This window comes from Nematostella vectensis, chromosome 6, assembly GCF_932526225.1.
Source record: "Nematostella vectensis chromosome 6, jaNemVect1.1, whole genome shotgun sequence".
Classification (NCBI taxonomy): Eukaryota; Metazoa; Cnidaria; class Anthozoa; order Actiniaria; family Edwardsiidae; genus Nematostella; species Nematostella vectensis.
This window is the reverse complement of record NC_064039.1, coordinates 6,198,129-6,216,910: the sequence shown is the minus strand read 5'-3', so window position 1 is coordinate 6,216,910 and position 18,782 is coordinate 6,198,129. Positions and strand designations below refer to the sequence as shown.

The 18,782-nt window shown below is 38.6% G+C and overlaps 3 protein-coding genes across 5 annotated transcripts; all 3 read left to right on the top strand.

Moving 5' to 3' along the window:
* The first annotated feature begins 1 nt into the window (after nt 1).
* On the top strand, nt 2-11,642 carry LOC5521448 (fibronectin type 3 and ankyrin repeat domains 1 protein). Of its 2 annotated transcripts, none has more exons than XM_032366731.2 (13): nt 2-114; nt 308-401; nt 638-806; nt 920-1,044; nt 1,397-1,478; nt 2,078-2,155; nt 2,423-2,488; nt 2,694-2,859; nt 3,363-3,408; nt 4,081-4,175; nt 4,381-4,458; nt 4,738-4,782; nt 11,448-11,642. In XM_032366731.2, the coding sequence occupies exons 2-13, from the start codon at nt 344-346 to the stop codon at nt 11,496-11,498; spliced, it is 1,059 nt and encodes a 352-aa protein (XP_032222622.2). In that variant the 5' UTR covers nt 2-114; nt 308-343; the 3' UTR covers nt 11,499-11,642. The 2 variants fall into 2 exon arrangements, with proteins under 2 accessions (XP_032222622.2, XP_048585044.1); XM_048729087.1 differs by lacking the exon at nt 11,448-11,642 and adding an exon at nt 5,537-5,884.
* Nucleotides 6,089-8,450, top strand: LOC116620729. Of its 2 annotated transcripts, XM_048729089.1 has the most exons (3): nt 6,089-7,914; nt 8,010-8,074; nt 8,150-8,212. In XM_048729089.1, the coding sequence occupies exons 1-3, from the start codon at nt 7,514-7,516 to the stop codon at nt 8,158-8,160; spliced, it is 477 nt and encodes a 158-aa protein (XP_048585046.1). In that variant the 5' UTR covers nt 6,089-7,513; the 3' UTR covers nt 8,161-8,212. The 2 variants fall into 2 exon arrangements, with proteins under 2 accessions (XP_048585046.1, XP_048585045.1); XM_048729088.1 differs by having other exon boundaries at nt 6,089-8,074; nt 8,150-8,450.
* An 847-nt stretch (nt 11,643-12,489) lies between the features above and the next one.
* On the top strand, nt 12,490-18,769 carry LOC5521577 (mitoferrin-1). The gene is made up of 4 exons (XM_001641316.3): nt 12,490-12,714; nt 16,220-16,442; nt 17,273-17,329; nt 17,685-18,769. Exons 1-4 carry the CDS (start codon nt 12,598-12,600, stop codon nt 18,236-18,238), a joined length of 951 nt encoding a protein of 316 aa, XP_001641366.1. The 5' UTR covers nt 12,490-12,597; the 3' UTR covers nt 18,239-18,769.
* Nucleotides 18,770-18,782: the final 13 nt, after the last annotated feature.

Sequence of the window (18,782 nt, the reverse complement as noted above, 5' to 3'; positions counted from 1 at the left end):
AAGACTGGCGAAGAAGGTTGACGAAGCGGGAAATGCAAACAAACTTGATGGACGCAAGTTTACGATGAAGGAACACAGCAAATTCCTGTTTTTTATTTCCTTTGCAAGCCTCTGGTATATGATAATTAACTGTTTACTATAAAACGTGTTCGCGTATAGTTAATAGCCCATTTTTAGTTTACTTTTTGGAGTCAGACACACCCCCTTTGTTGTTGTTTTTACTTCCTAATTTTTAACCAATTCCCCGGTTCGAGTTGTTTGTTTACTTACTGAAGTTACTTACTTATATTACATTATTTGATTTCAGTTCAATATGTGATACTACTCTGATGTAAACATCACAATGAAAAATTTGGATAAAGGGATAAGCCAGATAGTGTTCCCTAATAAAGATATGGCTGGTAAGTAATATGAAATTGAAGTTTTTCTCCCGTTCTCTCTCCTTATTAACTTATATATGTCATATTGACTTGTATTGTAAACAACTTCCACTTTAAAACCTGAATATTAATTTAAAAAATGCTTTCAAGCAGCTACAGTGCAATCAACGACAGCCTAATTAAAATGTATAAATCATATATTTATTACTTTTTTCTCATTTTGTCCCCATTCATATGTTCTGGTTCTTCTTTCACAGAGCCAGAGAGACCTGACCCTCCCTGTGTCGACAAAGTAACTCACTGCTCCATTGAACTGAGCTGGGGTGGGGCGGGGCCAGAGGGTGATGCTAAAGGTGATGGTAGGCGGAAATACTGTGTTCAGGAAGAGGAGGAGGGGAAAGATAGGGAGTATGGCACTGTTTATAAGTGAGTACTATTCCCCTTGTTAAACTTCTATTCATTTTCTATTCGGAGTTAGCCGCATTTATACCAACAATGTTGCTTCATTTGTTTAAAGCTTACTCTATTGCATTATCCAGTGGTTTTGCCATTAACCATGTATTCAGAGGACTAGAGCCAAATACAACATATCACTACCGCATCAGAGTCAGTAATAATCATGGGTGCAGCGCATGGAGTGCTTCCATTTCTGTCTCAACCACAAGTAAGTTCATCATTATCATTATCTTCATCTTATATTAAAACCACACTGTCACCAGTTTACTTCTGGTCAATTACATTACAATCTCCGATGATTTTTAACAGAATTCACAAGTGCTTCTAATCCAATCGATAACACAAAATATTTGTAAAATGATACAATGATTTGAAAGTTTAAATGTTGAATAATTATGTAAGTTAAAATTATAAATGGCATCTAAATAGTTTTAATATTGTAATGATATTGGTCATAAATTGAGGGATATTTTAATTATGATGTGCCAACACCCCCTTATTTCTACAATTATCATTTATATTCTGACATGAGTATTTTCCACCACCATGCCCTGCTGCAGAGGTCCCCTTGACAGGACAAGACATCCACAAGGCTATTGTTAACTGGGAAGTAGAAAAAGTCAAGCATATCTTAGATGAAAGGTATCCTACCTAGAAACCATTGTAGAACATAACATGTCTTTATTAAATGGCTTGAGAATATGCTGGGCTTAAGTAATGAGAGGTCTAGTGTTTGACGATTTTTTTTGTGCCCTGGCAGTCAATAGTCAAAGTCTTGTTAGGCCTTTAAGGACAGCTCATATGATGACTATTGTATTTCATGCACGCAGCTAGGGGTGTGTCCAGGGGGCCCATATTCCTCCCCCTCAACCACAGAGTAGACTTGCCCCAAGTCAACCTTTTTGATTTCCCCTGATAGGAGCGTGCAGGTGGGTTTTTTTCCTTGAAAATCAATTATAAAAAATCAGGCGCATGGAGAGGACGACTTGTTCCGTTTGCAAGATTTCGATTTTAATTTGCATATTTTTGCAGCAAAAAATAATATACAATATATGCGCATGCTCATTTAGAATGACGCTATTCATTGGTGCGCGCATGATTATAATGAAACTTGAAAACGTTTTTGCTTCAAAAACTTTTTGCATGTGAAATCTATGCACATTTGAAATCTATGCTTGTGATTGCCTGTCACTGATTCCTGGCTGCCCCTGTATTTCATTTCCCCCTCGCTCTTTTTCCAGTGATGATAGTTTGGTGAATGTGCCTGATGTTTATGGTATGTCGCCTCTGATGATTGCATCACAAAAAGGATACACGAGGTAAGACCTCCTAGTATAGAACTAGAAAATTATTGGAAAGATGACAGAAAAGTCACATAAAAATGTTTTTTTTAATTTTCAAAATTACATTTATTATAACTCCCTAGCATCTTAATTTCCAAATAGTCTAAAAGACTCTTTGGCTAGGTGTTCAGGTGTATAGCAAAGATTTTTACAGAAAAATCTGCTTTTTGGCAGTCAATGGGGCGCACAACCCTTCAGCATCCCCTGGCTAGGTATTACTTATGTTATATATTTCCTTGGTAGTATTGTTGAGATTCTGATTGAGCGTGGTGCTGATGTGAACTATGTCAGTGGCAGTGGAAAAACAAGGTAAGAAGGGCTAATGGCCTAGCAGTATTTGGTGCTTTATTTGGGTTTATGAGCCTGGAACCTCATATGCCAAGGCTGTGGTGAGACAGCGCCAATAATACAATTTCAAAAACTTTCCATTGGATAACTGTCACACCCTTAGTCACTAATAGTCCTCCAAAGCAAAATTTCATCACCCAAGTACTTTCTGACGCTGTCTCTACAGTTTGATGCTGGCATGTTTTGGTGGCCACTTAAAAGTAGCAACAATTCTGCATGAGCACGGGGTCATCCTGACCTACAAGGATAATGGTGGATCTAACGCATTACACTGGGCTGTGGATGGAGACAGAGATGACTGTATTCGATGGTTGCTAAACTGTGGAGTGAAGGTGATCGGTAAAGAGGGAGAGGGTTTGACTTTTTTTCAGTTTGATGCAAAAAGTCTCCAGTAATTAATCAAGGGTTGAGGGAGTTGGGGGGGGGGGGGGGCAGAGTGCTGGGCTGGTGACTCACTTTCGGAATAAAATGTATCAGAGCAAAAAGCCCTCCTGCCTTTTTAATGGGATGATATCCCCCCCCCCCCCCCCCCCGCTTATCATTTTTTGCGTACATCTGTTCACGTATACTGACACAATGTGTCATGAACCAAAAATACATGACAGATGCACATTAAGTAAGATCTATTTGTTTTGCACAACAACCAACAAATGTGTTTTAGTTAATAGAGCGCGCAATGAAGTACCAATCACAGTTCTCATTTTACTAGTGTTGTTGTATAATGATTGGTTTTCTGGGAGTGGAATAGATTGAGGGTTTGGAGTTTTACCCCAGGGGAACTGGCAACTTTAAAAAAAGCGATTCATATTGCTGAATTGGCAGTTTTATTGCTAAGGTTGACGAGGCTGACGATTCAGGATGGTCTCCTCTTGTACGCTTGGGTAAGGGATGAGCTGATTTATATTGGACTATTTGTTCAAGCCTATGATGCGCTTAGCCGTGTGTTTACTGCAAGCCATGCACCCAGGAACACCTACACTCGATATGTACTAGCACACTGCACTTCACAAGCACTCGATGTGTACTAGCACACTGCACTACACAAGCAAAGCAGTTTGGGAACACAACAAGTTGTCTTTTCCAATTGTAACTTGTCGCGTACGCTCTATTTCCAGGCGTCGCTAGGTATCATCGGCAACGGATCACGGGCTAACAGAAACTAGGACGCGCACCCGTGTTTTATACGTTTTGATTGTTTTTTTTTTTCTTTCGCAGCTAAAAGTTTACTTGGGACATGGCGCGGGCTACTTGAATGTATCAGCTATACACAGCTGTTCTATTAGTCAAGCGCTATACTATACCTGCTAACTGCACTGCACACAGCTGCTCTATCAGTCAAGCGCTATACTAGACCTGCTTTCTGCACTGCACACAGCTGCTCTATCAGTCAAGCGCTATACTAGACCTTCTAACTGCACTGTTCAAGCTGTACATAGAAAACACCAGCACAAGCCCCAATCTATGCACTTTACCCTGCGCTCAACCACGCCATGCCCTTTGCACTAATGAACTGTCAATCAATTTACTATTGCTCTGTGATACTTCTGTTATAGCTACAGTGGATGGCTCTGAACACACCGCGAGAACGCTCCTCGATTACGGTGCTGATGTGAACAAACGCGACAAGACGGGCCGTACAGCCTTGATGGTAACGGACAAAAAATGCACACATTTGTAATATTATAAGTGACGAAAATCTCTTGCGTGGTGCTGTACAAATGTGAATACGAGGGGAAAGCTAGTGTAAGGCTACCGGTTCGGCAGGCTGGAGGTTGTACACTAATCACGTTCGTTCTCTAGATCCGCACCCAGGGGGCTTCTCATCAACTATATATCTTGCTACTTTGTTACAGGCTGCAGCGCTGAATGGGAATCTGAGGCTTTGCCAGTTGCTCATTCAACACGGCGCGGATCAAACACTTACTAATGAGGTTAGCATCAAGGCATCCTCGGGGACCCAGGGCGTCGCGGGCTCCCTGTGTGTCCGATCTCCGCGATGCCCTGGGTCCCCGAGGATGGCATCAAGGTTATTTTGCGACAAGGTCGGTACACGAGAACCGCCCCCAGATAGGGTAGCTTCCCCTGTTTCCTACCGAACTTATTTTTAGCACTTTAGCAAGGACTGCTTGATAGATCGCAGGGACCTTATGAAATGTGAACATTATACTCTCCCCTGAACTATATACTGTCTGATCATTTGTTCCCTCTAGAATGGAAGAACGTGTCTGGACTTTGCAGAGTCGTTTGGAAGGAAGGTAAATCGCGCCGCTCATATCTCATTTCCATCATTACCCACATTTTAGGAACTATCGCACAATATCGCGCCATATCGATTGAGAAACCAGTTTCCCCTTACACGGAAAAGATTATTGCACGGGCTATAGGATAATTCCGAAATGAAGTCTTATGTCTCGTTAGTGTTGAATAAAGCACGTATCCCTACTTCAACTGGATGTATTTGCCTTGGTTTCGCTCCTACAGCGAGCTCTGTCCCTACGCGCTTGCGACCGTTCAAACGAATCGCTGTGAACCGCCGCCGCCACCTGGTAAATGCGTTACTCGACCCCCTTGACTACCCCCAGTGGCGCGCTAAAAAAAATTTTTCAACTGTCAAAGTCCAAGTTCGTGCCAACTTGCCGGAACCAAAGGTCATCGCTTGCAACATTACAGTACCCAGGGGACCTGTGGTTGGTACCATATGGAGAAGAGTTTAGGCTCAAGCTTAGTAGGGATTGTGTTATTATCTTTATAATGCCCTATTGTTCGTGGACCAGAAGAATGAATACAATACACCAAAAACTGGAATTCGACTTTGCCAAATTAGACATCTTCAGGGCAGAGTCGAATTCCAGTTTTTGGTGTAAAGGTTTTTTTTAATGTACACTTAAATTTAAGAACATCAATTAGTTTGAATCGTAATATCTTGAGAATCTAATGTCTCCTTTTCGCCTTGATGTGGTTAGAAATGAAGTAGCTGTCACGTTTACACGTGTTTGATTTCTTTCCCAGATACACTCAAACCATTTTATGGTTCCAGTATGCCTGCCCGTTGTAGCAATATTCAATCATTTCTTTTTAGGTTACATTGACTAAATATTTTGTTCAATCTTTATTTTTGGATTCAATCTTTTCATTATATTCAATCTCTTTTACTTTTCCATTCAATCTTTTCAGGTCAAAGCGGTAGAAATGTATTACTATATTTTTTTGGGGTCGAATAATTCCGGGTTTTTTTATTAAATCCTTAGCAAGAAAGGCTTCTTACGGTCTATGACATTAACACCCTTGAAACTGCATTATTCATGTATAAATTCGACAATAATCAATTACCGGGGACTTTTGATAACTTTTTTAAAAGAAATAATACAATCCACAGCTATAACATGAGAAATTCATGCGACTATCGCACAACTCTTAGAAAAACAAGACGGGGCCAATTTTCAATTTCGTACAGGGGTCCAAAAATCTGGAGCAACCTCACTTGTCAAGCAAAACAATGCAGATAAGTAAATATGTTCAAAAAGATTGTAAAGGACAATATCCTCTCTCAAAAAGCAGCTATTGATTTATAGATATGATTCTACTTTATTTCATCAAATCAGCCACGTGTAAATTTAATAATAAGGATTCCTTAGTCAAATCAAGAACATTCATATATATTTTAGTAGAGACGCTACTTAGTCTGCGACAGGGGTCTACACCTCATAAGCATTGTGCTTTTAGTGGACTCCTCATCATCACTTTTTTTTTTGCATTATTATCATTATACTATTATTTGGTGAAATAAACTTGATTGATTGATTGATCATTTTATTCAATTTTTTTTTTATTCAATCTTCCTTGGGCGAGCGCGGTCACAGCGTATGGTCAGCGGTTTTCGTCACTGGAGTACGACATCTCTAGAAGGTACCGCCAGTTCGGCGGCCATTTTTCTCAGAAAGCATGGACGAAGGAGTAAAAGAGAGGATTGCCAAGCTGCTTGGAGAGGTCTCAAACCTTCTCACCTCCTCTCCAGCCGGTACTTCTTCTAATTCTTCCGACGTTACTTTAAATGCCCTGGCGAGAGCCAGACAAATGCTTTCTCAAAGTTCGTCAGCAGGTGTAAACCGCCGGCTGAACAGCCGTGAACGGCTTAGATCAGTCCGCCCCCAGGCTCAAGCCTCGAAACAAAGAGAACCGAAGAAGAAGGCCTTAGAATTTGCATTGCTAAGTTGCTTGCGTGATGAAGAAAACGAGGATGAGCCGTACAATTTGACATGGGATTCAGTACTTGCTAGTGGTATTGTTTTACTTTGAGAGAATGAAGATGAAGGCGCCATACGGGCTGCAATACAGGCATCCCTTGTCAATAAGTTTCCAATAATTGGCAAAGACGACTTCGAGGTTGTCAAGGTAAAAAGGACCGTCTCCAAGCTCGAAATGGGAGAAGGAATTTCTTATGATTTCCATGTCGTGAAAAAGATGGCCGGGCAAGGTTCACTATATGTCAGAGTCAAGCAAGGATATGAATTCCTTTATGAATGACTGTCTCCAAAAAAGCAATTGTAGATGTAGATGATGATGATGATGATGATGATGAAGATCTCTCAGTGCCTGCGTTTGTAGGAAGCAATAATCCGCAACCATCATCTTCTACTGCTACTACTAATGATACAACTTTAAAAGATAGTGACCTGACTGAAGAGAAGAAGGTAAAAGCAGCTGCCATACCTGAACACTGTGATGAAGCCTTGAGGGCCTTGATTGAAGGCATCCGCAGTCAAAATCTCAGTGATCCAGTTGAAATACTGAGCAGAAAAATCTTAGCAGAAAAATCTTGTTCATGGCAGAAAACTAAACATAGAGAATGAGTCTCACTGTGAAGAAGCTGACAGTGAAACTAACTTTATTTGTGTTGATGAACACAATTTGTTGTCTACAAGCAGGTCAGAGCTCTCAGGAATCCAGGATCATACCCTCACTTTTGAAGTTGAGTTCATTGGAGAGATGGCCAAAGATCTTGGTGGTCCAAGGAAGGAGTGGATTCGGTTAATGAACTGTGCAATCAAGGAGAAATACTTTGATCAAGGCCTCAGGCAATACCTTTCTGATGACCACTACTATGTTGGCATTATGATCGGCATTGCCCTTCTACGGAATGGACAGCTGCCAGCTTTTATGCAAAATGAGGCAATTGACCAGCTGCTGGTATTCCCACAAGTCGACAAGTGTATTGCTAATATCCAGAGAGGATTGAAAGTTTTTGGTCTGTGCACCATAATTAATATTTATCCTACTCTACTGCACCTTCTGCGACCATCCACTGCCAAGCTGTCTTCAAAGATGCTAATACAGCTACTCAAGCCTACATTCTCTGAGGAGGGCTCATCAGCTTATCAGAAACAGAAGCAAGTATACGCACTCTTTGTCAAATACATTCGCCAAGTTTCCAATGGACAGAGAGAACCGATTTCTCTTGCTTCTATTCTTATCTTTGTCACAGGAGCAGCAGAAGAACCAGTGCTTGGTTTTGTAAACCATCCACACATCAACTTTCATTCCACAGAGGTAAAAACACACTCAATATTATGTTGTGAGCATGTTTTGTTGTTTTACTGATATAAACACCCTTTTCCTTCACAGATATCAGATAAGCTTGACAACAACCCATACGACTACCTACCAAGTGCCCATACCTGCTCTCATGGTCTAATTTTACCTATCGGTTCTGTAGGTGGTACTTGGCCAAATGTAAAAGATCTCTTTGATGTGTATGACATGGCTTTTTCAAATGGTCATTTTAGATCAATATAACCCACTAGCTTCAATTCCAAAAAGGGAACTCAGAGAGCTATTAAGCATACATGTATATGCTAGCAAGAAAATGTTATGTTAAATGTTGTTGAAAAGTTACAATTAAAGGAAATGCTTGTTTTGACACAAAGTAGATTATTCCTTTTTTGATTAATAGATAATTAACATGCAACAATGATTTATACTTCTAAGTTTGATAACAAAAAGTAGACACATTTAATTTTAATGTACACTCTACAGTACGTCACCATCATATACCAGTCTATTATATAGTTTGTTTGTTGTTTTCCATTTAGAAATATTGCTTGCAACATTCTTCTTATGACACTAGAATGCAAGCACTAAACCCGTGCAACGATTTTGGACAGTAAATAGTTTTTATTTTGTATCAAATAGCACAAACTACTACAATGATTCATTAGTCACCTATTGAACAGCTTTTTTGTTTTACAAATTAATCCTTTGTGTTTGTTTCTCTCGACTTCGTAATTTATCGAGTAGTTTATATTCAGTAAGCAGAAAAGCAATATAACGTACTATTACATGCTAAATACGTTGCACGGGTTTAGTGCTTGCATTCTAGTGACATTAAATATTGCTTCATTGTTCTTCCTTTACTTTTTTCTATTTTGGGACCTTACAATTCCCTCCCCTTCTTTAGATCTGTTGGAAATATTGTCAGGTAGGCCAATGCACATTAATTGAAGTCTATAATCAAACACAAGCCACAAGAAAATTGTATTCTTTAAACAACCACTCAATACATACTGTAACAAAAGCAAATACCTTATTGTACGTTCTGCATACCTATGTTTAAGACTTTTGTTCGGTACAGTATCTGGTAAACAGAATGAGTCTCTGAAATGCAAAGCAAACTAAACGAAATGGAACCCCAGATTAATGATCTTTATATGAAACAGATTTCAAAATCATGTTGAGTGTTATTATATACATCTCATAAAAATGAATTGAAAATATAAAAATAAAAAATAATAAAAAAATATGTTTTTTATTATCAAGGGCTGCATACTTCTGGATATCGCATACACATGCCATAGCTGTGCCGTGTTAGTGTAACATTAACATAGCCTGCAGTGCCTTACCATTTACTGTAACTCATAGATTTATTTGTCTAGCCGATTTCTCATGATTTAAATCATTCGCTATGTGAGCATCATTTGTGTAATACTTGTAAATATAATAATATAATCCATCACAAGAAATGTTCTTCAAGCTTTTGGACAACTAATGCCAAAGCAGCTGAGTATATATCAATACCAGCCTGGCTTGATGGTCGATTTACATCAATAACCTGAAGTATATAGCTACCAATTATATCCGTATTGCACCCAATTTGGACTGGCTCAATGACGACACCATCTTCAGCATCAAACATGGGTCTTGGACCACCTGGATCTTCACCATATGAGTGGTTAAATTGGACATCAGCGTCGAGATCGCTATCGGTATTCAGTGGGTTGCTCTGATCTAGCATCCCATTCATCCAGATCTGGTTAAGGGTCCATCCATGTTCAGTGGATAGCTTGTGGTTGTTGAACATTTCCTTGAAGTCATTCAAAGCAGTGTTTATTCTTTGTGTAAAAACAAGGTGTAATGTAAATAAATGGATAGGATTCTCAAGATCTAGTAACCCAGTTTGCTCCATAGCATAAAAGAGGTAATAGAAAAACTGACAAAACTGGCAACATCTAAATAAATCTCTCCACAGTCTTTCGATACGTTGGTTTCTTGTAGATGAACCGGCAACATAACTGCCACGACCTTCTCCTCTGTGTGCAACCAGTTCATCACAGGACATTTTCCACACCATAATCCACACGGATACGAGATGGCCACAGCCCTAAATTGTCCTTGATAGCACCTTTGAACAGATCTAATACAGTTTCTGCAAGATTGTTTGTGCTGCATCTTAAAAACATAATCTTACGAGATTTACCATCGCAGCAGCCATGTATCACAAACTTCCACTGTATGAGGGAGTGATGTCCATCCAAGTGCCAAAGTGAATTAGGCCATGGAACAAAGTAGGTTCTTCTACTAACCAAGGCACCCCATCGTAATGCTGTGTTTTGGGGATCAACTCTGTTGATGGCTTCCCTTATTCGTCTCCTTTGTATGTTTAATCCCAACGACCTAAAGTGGCCTGACATGAAAGGCTCTCCAGTGGAGTGCCCATGGCTTGATATGTATGTACCGGAACCGGAAATAATGAGTGTATCGCGCGATTGAAGTTTAACTAAGGCAAACCGGCTATGCCATGCTGACGAGTCCTAATAAGGACGAAACAGCTGTCCATGGTTGCCGAACTGCACGGGTAATAGACTGTGCTAGCGTCCCGTCTTGGCCCGACTGGTGCCAATGTGTGTATGCTAGTGTGCTTCTAAAGTCCACATAAACTATAGATTCGCCGCGCTCGCCCCAGGAAGATTGAATAATAATAAAAGATTGAATAAAATGCTATAAGGATTGAATAAAAACGGAATTATTCGACCAAAAGAAAATATAGTAATACATTTCTACTGCTTTGACCTAAAAAGATTGAATGGAAAAGTAAAAGAGATTGAATATAATGAAAAGATTGAATCCAAAAATAAAGATTAAACAAAATATTTAGTCAATGTAACCTAAAAAGAAATGATTGAATATTGCTACCAACGGGCAGGCATATCCAATTCCCTTCAGACCATTTTTTTCCCTAGAGGCCAACAGTTTCTGCTTTCTACGAGCATTATCACGTTATTTGATAAATCGATTGTTCATCAGGGGTCCATGGATACCCTCCTGCGGTTTCACGAACGAGGAGTCCAGATTTGAAGGGTTTGACTGCGCAAAAAATATTGCTACGCATAAGCTATCTTGGACGATGCTTTACCTCCTAAATAAGAGCACACCTGCATTAAGCGTTTAGATCACGGGTGCCTTAGTTTTAGAAACGCAAAAAAATATCGCCAAACCAAGAATATTTTCTACTCATTCTTCCTGTTGGTTTAATAATAAGAGGGCAAATGACATACTACTGTTTTGCACCCCCATACCTTATGAATAGCCTTATAGCTTTTTAAAAACAATCTTCCCAGGATTAATTTTATTTGTCTTTTCTCCGTAGGACGTTGCCCAATTTCTTATGACGGCTGGACAGTGCAAGCGAGGACCATAAGCGTGTACCCGTTGCATAAACGTGTACTCTATTGCTTGTAAAAAAAAAAAAGAGAAAACTTGGTGCGTTTTTATTAACATTTGATATTGTTATAAATTCTGATTTCAAATCCGCTGTTTATTCGATTAAAAAGTATCAACTTTGGAGGGCATTTCGGGATGTTGACATTTGGAAGAGATTAAGACACCCGCTGAGTGTCTTTGGTCTACTTTGTCCACTTATGATGGCAGAGATATAGCTGTAGAGATAGCTAGAGTATCCCTCTAACTCCCTCTAACTTCCCTCTAACTTTTTTTGACTTTTTATTATACGACGAATCCATACAGCAACCAAACCCGGCCTTTTCTTTATCTCTCCCCTGATTGTCCATGACTATGAATCGTGATGACGAGGGTCAAATACTTCCACGTGCATCCCCCAGGATACGTTAAGGAATGAAAGACGCTTTCATTGATAAAAATAAAGAGCTATAGGTCATTAGACATTGCAATCAAAGCTGAATCAAACAGGCAAAGAATGTGTCGCATGGCACTCAACGGGGTATGGGGTTTTAACTGTTTGTATCCTGCTGTTTTTAACTGCGTTAACCTTGAACCCAAAATACTGTAAACATTCCAGAGAGTTGCTTGAGGGGACTAGCATTTCTCCTTTGCGCTTTCCTGGGGTCCAAGACACTTTTTCACTTTGAAGTGTATTGTCTATTGAGCAAAAGAGCAGACAAAACTAGCAGACAAAACATACAAAAATACCAGGACTTTTTAAACCTGTCAACAAATATGAGACAAGATTTGACAAGTATTCCCCGCTCAAAAGTCCAAATTCCAGATTAATTGGTGGTAAGTAGACTTGTGTATGAATCCGAATTGATTAGATTAGAACTCAAGACCAGTCTGTTGAACTCGTCAAAACCTACTGTGAACACGTGAACGAGGAGAAGCAACGTGAACGGCAAACTCGCGCTCTGATTGGTCGAGACCCGACCGTTCACAGTGTGTCACACTTGACCGATAGCGAAGCCTTATTTCAATATGGCGCGAGGGTGATTTCAGAGTAACCTTGCTTTTAGCCGTGCGGGTTTCCTCGCAGTTTCTTTGCCGTTATGGAGGATTCTGACTATGAGAGCTTACCAACTGAGCGAGTTTCTGTTCATCTTTTAGCTGGAGGGGCAGCTGGGGTGATGGAACACTGTGTTATGTACCCTGTAGATTGTGTCAAGGTTAGTCGGTCATTTGTTTGAAGACTTAAGACGTTCTTACCCTATTTATACTACCATGTCTTCGATAAAGTATGGTGGTACCGACATTCATTGATTTTATACCCATAAATGCTTGAATCTTGTAATACCACGGAGCAAAAAATATCTTCAAATACGGAGTTACAAGTGAGAAACCTCTTTCACAACTTGTAGTATTGAGCAATCAAACCCTGGTTTATAAGCATTATGCAGAGCTCGATCCCCTCTAGAAGCCAAGGTTTTGGAATTCTGAAGTGAAAACACCATTCAAAGATCATAGATACTTAAAATTTGGTGTCCAACTTTTATACTATAAAGTTGCCGGGATTGTTCTCTTCCCATACCTATCTAACGAGCCACGTGAAATAGATGATACAGTTGTACAGGACGTGGATGTATAACGTTTGGTTACATAATTCAAGGGTCTACGAGGTCTTAACCTTTCTTAAAGCACCGCTTGTTTACTTTTTATACTATCATCTATTTTATACTATCAGATTAGGACCATGAATATTGTCGAGAGAAGAAAAAAAAAACATGACGTAACGTAATTTCGATGGATATAATTTCACAAATGGGTATCGTAAAGTTTTTATGCACTTCATATTTTATCAGAAAAAAATGTTGAGGTACCTCCATGGAATTCTAACCCTCTTTCGTATGTTATAGAAAAAAAAAACTTTTGAATGAATATTTCACAACGGCCTATCCCACAACTACAAATCCAAATATAGGATAGTTAAACCTGATAGCAGCAGTCTGTGCCAGTCAGAGAGGTTTGCAAGATACAGTATGTACTAAGTATAGGTTGTATTGTCCGGGCTACCTGTGTTAAGACCGGGCTACCTGTGTAAGGATTATATTATGGGATGTTCGTTCATTGTAAAGCAGATGGTCGAAACAGTTCAGTTCAGTTCAGTTTATTGTTTTGTCACTTAATACATTTTTTTAAATAAAGATAATTATAATAATTTACATAGTGTAACAAGGAGGACCGTAAGAAACCGCAAGGCTTATATGAGACGGACCTCCTAAATCTTAACAGAAAATACATATTTGATAGTTCGGACAGTCAGATTAATCATATAAATATTTGGTAGGAGAGCTTTCATATTTTTTTTTCATACTTATATAAAAAAACACACACACACACAAACACAAATCGAGAAAGAAAAAAAAATTAAGAGTTAATAAGAGAAGTCTTTAACTTATTACAAAAAGAGTTAAGCGTTTTGGCAGACTGAATATCGGAAGACAATGAATTGAAATATTAGGTCCCTGATGTCTTAACGCAAACTTATGTATATTTGTTCTAAACTTTGAAATATGGAACAAGTTAGAGCTTCTCGTGTAATAATCGTGAATTTGAGAGTTCAATTGAAATATCCTGTTAAATGTTTGGGGAAGTAACCTATTTTTAAATTAAACATATAATCAGTTGTGTTTATGAATGCTATATAGGTGACTTGCACTAACTGGAACATGACTTTTTGAGTGGTAAATTCAAGTCAAAAAAGATGAAAATGCCTATCATGCCATAGAATGACAAAAAAATAAAATCTTTCAGTATAAATAAGCCCATTTCTGGCTTATTTGTAAGCACTAGAGACGTTGTCTTTTGTGCCATTAAAAGCTTGACCGCATTCAAGTTTGCCACCCAAAAAGATGTGATCTGTTAGCACAAGTCACCTCTTGTTATCAAAGCTCATGTCTGGCATCTCACTGTGCCCCTGGAAAGAACACAGCTATTAAGCTTGAGGTTTTAAATACACAAAAGTACTGTCGATCCTCTAAGGGATATATTCATTTGAGATTATGAATTTATCAGTTACTGCAGCTGTTAATATCCTGCAAACTCTCACTTATAATTTCCAAGGTAAATCACCTGGTTTTCATCATTCAAACTGATTGGTCACCACCATGCAGAGGTGACATGATCTGAAAACATTTTAGTGCTGGTCTTGAATTTGCTACAAGGATTTTGAATGACAGAAGCCAGAAGGAGATTTAGTTTTTGGAAATTGTCAGTGCATTATAAAGCAGTGAATTAATATGAGTATTTTTTCAGAGTTGTATCTGATATCTGTATCTGATGCCTTTTTGATGTACATGTGATATATCTCAAATTACCAAGTAGTGTAATTGTTTGTGGTTGTATTTTTTTTCTACTCAATCATTGTTCACTAAGTATATACAATCCTTGTCAAAAGAACAACAAAAACAGCAGTATTGGAGCAACTTCAGTTCATGCCCATATTTGGAAGTCAATAAGCAGATTGCTCCTGCATTCCCACAATTGAGTCATGGAAATGTTAGAGCTACAGTCCCACAGTCCTGTGATCCAGCACCCTTATGCAGCCCCATAGTGAACCCTGAATATTAATTATTTACTTTTCATTAAATTTATTAAATGTTTTACAATAAGACTGAAAAATTGGTTACATACCATATCCCAAGAAAATTCTAATAATCATAAACTTTGTGAACGTTCTATTGTGCTAGAGGGTACATAGTACAGTATTTAGGCATTCATTACAACCTCTCAAAGCAATCCTAGGCTAGAGATTTCATAGTACAGTATTTAGGCATTCATTACAACCTCTCAAAGCAATCCTAGACTAGAGGTTTCATAGTACAGTATTTAGGCATTCATCTCTCAAAGCAATCCTAGGCTAGAGGTTTCATAGTACAGTATTTAGGTATTCATTACAACCTCTCAAAGCAATCCTAGGCTAGAGGTTTCATAGTACAGTATTTAGGCATTCATCTCTCAAAGCAATCCTAGGCTAGAGGTTTCATAGTACAGTATTTAGGCATTCATTTCTCAAAGCAGTCCTAGGCTAGAGGTTTCATAGTACAGTATTTAGGCATTCATCTCTCAAAGCAGTCCTAGGCTATAGGTGTCATAGTACAGTATTTAGGCATTCATTACATCCTCTCAAAGCAATCCTAGGCTAGAGGTTTCATAGTACAGTATTTAGGCATTCATTACAACCTCTCAAAGCAATCCTAGGCTAGAGGTTTCATAGTACAGTATTTAGGCATCCATTACAACCTCTCAAAGCAATCCTAGGCTAGAGGTTTCATATTACAGTATTTAGGCATTCATTACAACCTCTCAAAGCAATCCTAGGCTAGAGGTTTCATAGTACAGTATTTAGGCATTCATTACAACCTCTCAAAGCAATCCTAGGCTAGAGGTTTCGTAGTACAGTATTTAGGCATTCATTACAAGCTCTCAAAGCAATCCTAAGCTAGAGGTTTCATAGTACAGTATTTAGGCATTCATTACAACCTCTCAAAGCAATCCTAGGCACTACCCCCTGGAAGAACAAAAAAAAATTAAGTGTTTATTTCCATTGGCTGATTGAAGCTGAGATTTGTTATAAATTTATTTGATTTTATGAATAGACCATTGTATTTCAGGGATGGATGATTGCTTTATCTCTAATATTATGTATAAATAAGTATTTTTTTTTATTCACAGACAAGAATGCAGAGCTTAAAGCCTAATCCAAATGCACAATACAACAATATGATTCATGCTATTAAAAAGATGATACAGTCAGAAGGTATCTTGGCTCCTCTGCGTGGAATCAACATTGTGGCGATGGGTGCTGGCCCTGCCCACGCCTTGTATTTTAGCTCCTATGAAGCCATCAAGAAACTCCTGATTGGAAATAACACAACACATAGCCCTACTGCTTATGGTATGCATATGTTCAATGATAATTTTGTACTTTTTTTTCTTGGAAATCATGATCAATCCTCTTGAAAGATCCTCTTAAGCCCTACTGCTTATGGTATGCATATGTTCATTGATAATTTTGTACTTTTTTTTCTTGGAAATCATGATCAATCCTCTTGAAAGAGGGCTTAAAATATATAATGCCACCTTTGCTGCAACTTGCACAGTTTATGAATTTATTTAGAGTATGTTGACTGACTTAAGTTGTTTCTAGAAGACACTTGATGCAAAATTGAAACAATACAGCTAGCATTCTTTTCAGCATATAAGATGCTATTGTGATTAGAGTCAGGGGATTGTTTCATGTCAGATTGTTTCATGTATATGACATCATAGCTTGTAGAGGAGACTTGTTAAGAAAACTTTGAAGGATATTAGGTGCTGTCTAGATGCAAAATTGAAACAATACAGCTAGCATTCTTTTCAGCATATAAAATGCTATGTTGATTAGAGTCGGGATTGTTTCATGTCAGATTGTTTCATGTATATGACATCATAGCTTGTAGAGGAGACTTGTTAAGAAAACTTTGAAGGACATTAGGTGCTGTCTAAGGTTGAACAGCCCTGTTTCATGATCACGACTGTGCACAAACCATGTGTACAGTACAAGAAAACATTTATACACAAAATACAGACAACATTTATTTTTAAAACTGCTATTTTATTCACTTTCTTTTTATTTTTGTCTTTGAGCTCTACTGTGACAGGGCCAAAAACCAGTAAATATAGTATTATCATATCTGCATTTTGTACAATGCTTAGGGTGGCTGATTTGTGTTTGTTTGCTTGCAGTACTTGCTGGAGCTTGTGCTACAGTGTTTCATGATGGTGCAATGAACCCAATTGAGGGTAAGACTCTGAAACTCTATATCTATTTCTATTTTTATTGTATGCATCCCAAACCAACTCTCTTGATTTCCCTCTTTTGCCTTGGTCTAGCTTGACTTGTCTGAATTTGTTTACCAAACTTGAATATAACATGATATTGTTGTTTTTTATTTACATTTTTTTCTCAAAGGGGTTGACATTATCCACCCCCCCTCCCCATGCTCCCCCTCCCTCCACCCTGATGTGATCTTTAATTTAACATGGTCGTTTATATTGACCCCCCATCCCATTAAGGTGTCCCACCACCTTTGTTGACATGACATTTATTTGATCATTTATGTCATGTTGACTCCATTTTTTTTTTCTTCTGGCTAAGTGATCAAGCAACGTCTCCAGATGTATGGCAGCCCTTACAGGGGTGTGATCCACTGTGCAACATCAGTATTCAAGGAGGAAGGAATTAGGGCTTTCTACCGCAGTTACACTACCCAGCTATCAATGAACATTCCCTTCCAAACTCTACACTTTACGGTGTATGAATATGCCCGAAAGGCATTAAACCCACTTGGAGGCTATGACCCAAAGACTCATGTCATAGCTGGAGCAACAGCGGGTGCCGTTGCATCTGCTATTACTACTCCTCTTGATGTTGCAAAGACATTACTGAACACGCAAGAGCGAAGTGTTGTCAATCTTGTTGGTACACCAAAAGGACATGTGTACTATGTGAGCGGCATGTTCACTGCATTCAGGACCATCTATCAGATGCGGGGCTTCCCTGGCTACTTCCAGGGGCTCCAAGCTAGGGTTATTTTTCAAATGCCATCATGTGCTATTTGTTGGTCAGTCTACGAGTTCTTCAAGCATTTTTTGCACCTAACAACAGAAGAATCTGAGTATCATGAAATTCCTGCCACACAGGGAAACTAAAAATGACAATAATATTTTAACTGTTGGGAACTGATTTGAATGGTGGGAAATGAGGCGCTTTTATGGACTAACATTGTCACAATCCAATTCGCCTATAGCAATCTATAGCCAATTTACACCTACAGCCGTCCTTTGGTTATTATTAGAAATATGAAATGTAGAAGAATTATTTGTAGTAGACTTGATAGACCATCATTTAAAGCAGCAATCTTGCCAGTGTATGTACTTCTGGTCAATTATGTAACAACCTGAAATGATTTTAAGTGGAAAACACCAAATATATTTCAAAATTGTAAAATCTGTATGTCTAGAAGTTTCTTCGAGGGTGTCTGATGATTTAGCAGATTTGAAATAGTACAGATTCTCATAGATTCTTTTATCAGTTGAGGTTTCTGTTGGTCTGCCAGAAGTAAACAGCTGCAATTGCCACTTTATGTAGAAATTCAAAATATTATATCCTCTTGAAATTTTTAATCAAGCTTACCTTCAAAATCGAATAAATGAGGGTTGAATACAGGGTTAAATACCATAGGGAAGTTCTATC

What these genes read in the sequence shown, in the direction of transcription:
- LOC5521448 (XM_048729087.1), top strand. Translation starts at nt 344, where the DNA reads ATGAAAAATTTGGATAAAGGGATAAGCCAGATAGTGTTCCCTAATAAA. An exon ending in TGCTAAACTGTGGAGTGAAG is followed by an intron (nt 2,860 to 3,362) that starts GTGATCGGTAAA and finishes TTTATTGCTAAG; the next exon opens with GTTGACGAGGCTGACGATTC. An exon ending in ATCAAACACTTACTAATGAG is followed by an intron (nt 4,459 to 4,737) that starts GTTAGCATCAAG and finishes TGTTCCCTCTAG; the next exon opens with AATGGAAGAACGTGTCTGGA.
- LOC116620729 (XM_048729088.1), top strand. Translation starts at nt 7,514, where the DNA reads ATGGCCAAAGATCTTGGTGGTCCAAGGAAGGAGTGGATTCGGTTAATG. An exon ending in TCAACTTTCATTCCACAGAG is followed by an intron (nt 8,075 to 8,149) that starts GTAAAAACACAC and finishes TTTCCTTCACAG; the next exon opens with ATATCAGATAAGCTTGACAA.
- LOC5521577 (XM_001641316.3), top strand. Translation starts at nt 12,598, where the DNA reads ATGGAGGATTCTGACTATGAGAGCTTACCAACTGAGCGAGTTTCTGTT. An exon ending in ACATAGCCCTACTGCTTATG is followed by an intron (nt 16,443 to 17,272) that starts GTATGCATATGT and finishes GTTTGCTTGCAG; the next exon opens with TACTTGCTGGAGCTTGTGCT. An exon ending in TGCAATGAACCCAATTGAGG is followed by an intron (nt 17,330 to 17,684) that starts GTAAGACTCTGA and finishes CTTCTGGCTAAG; the next exon opens with TGATCAAGCAACGTCTCCAG.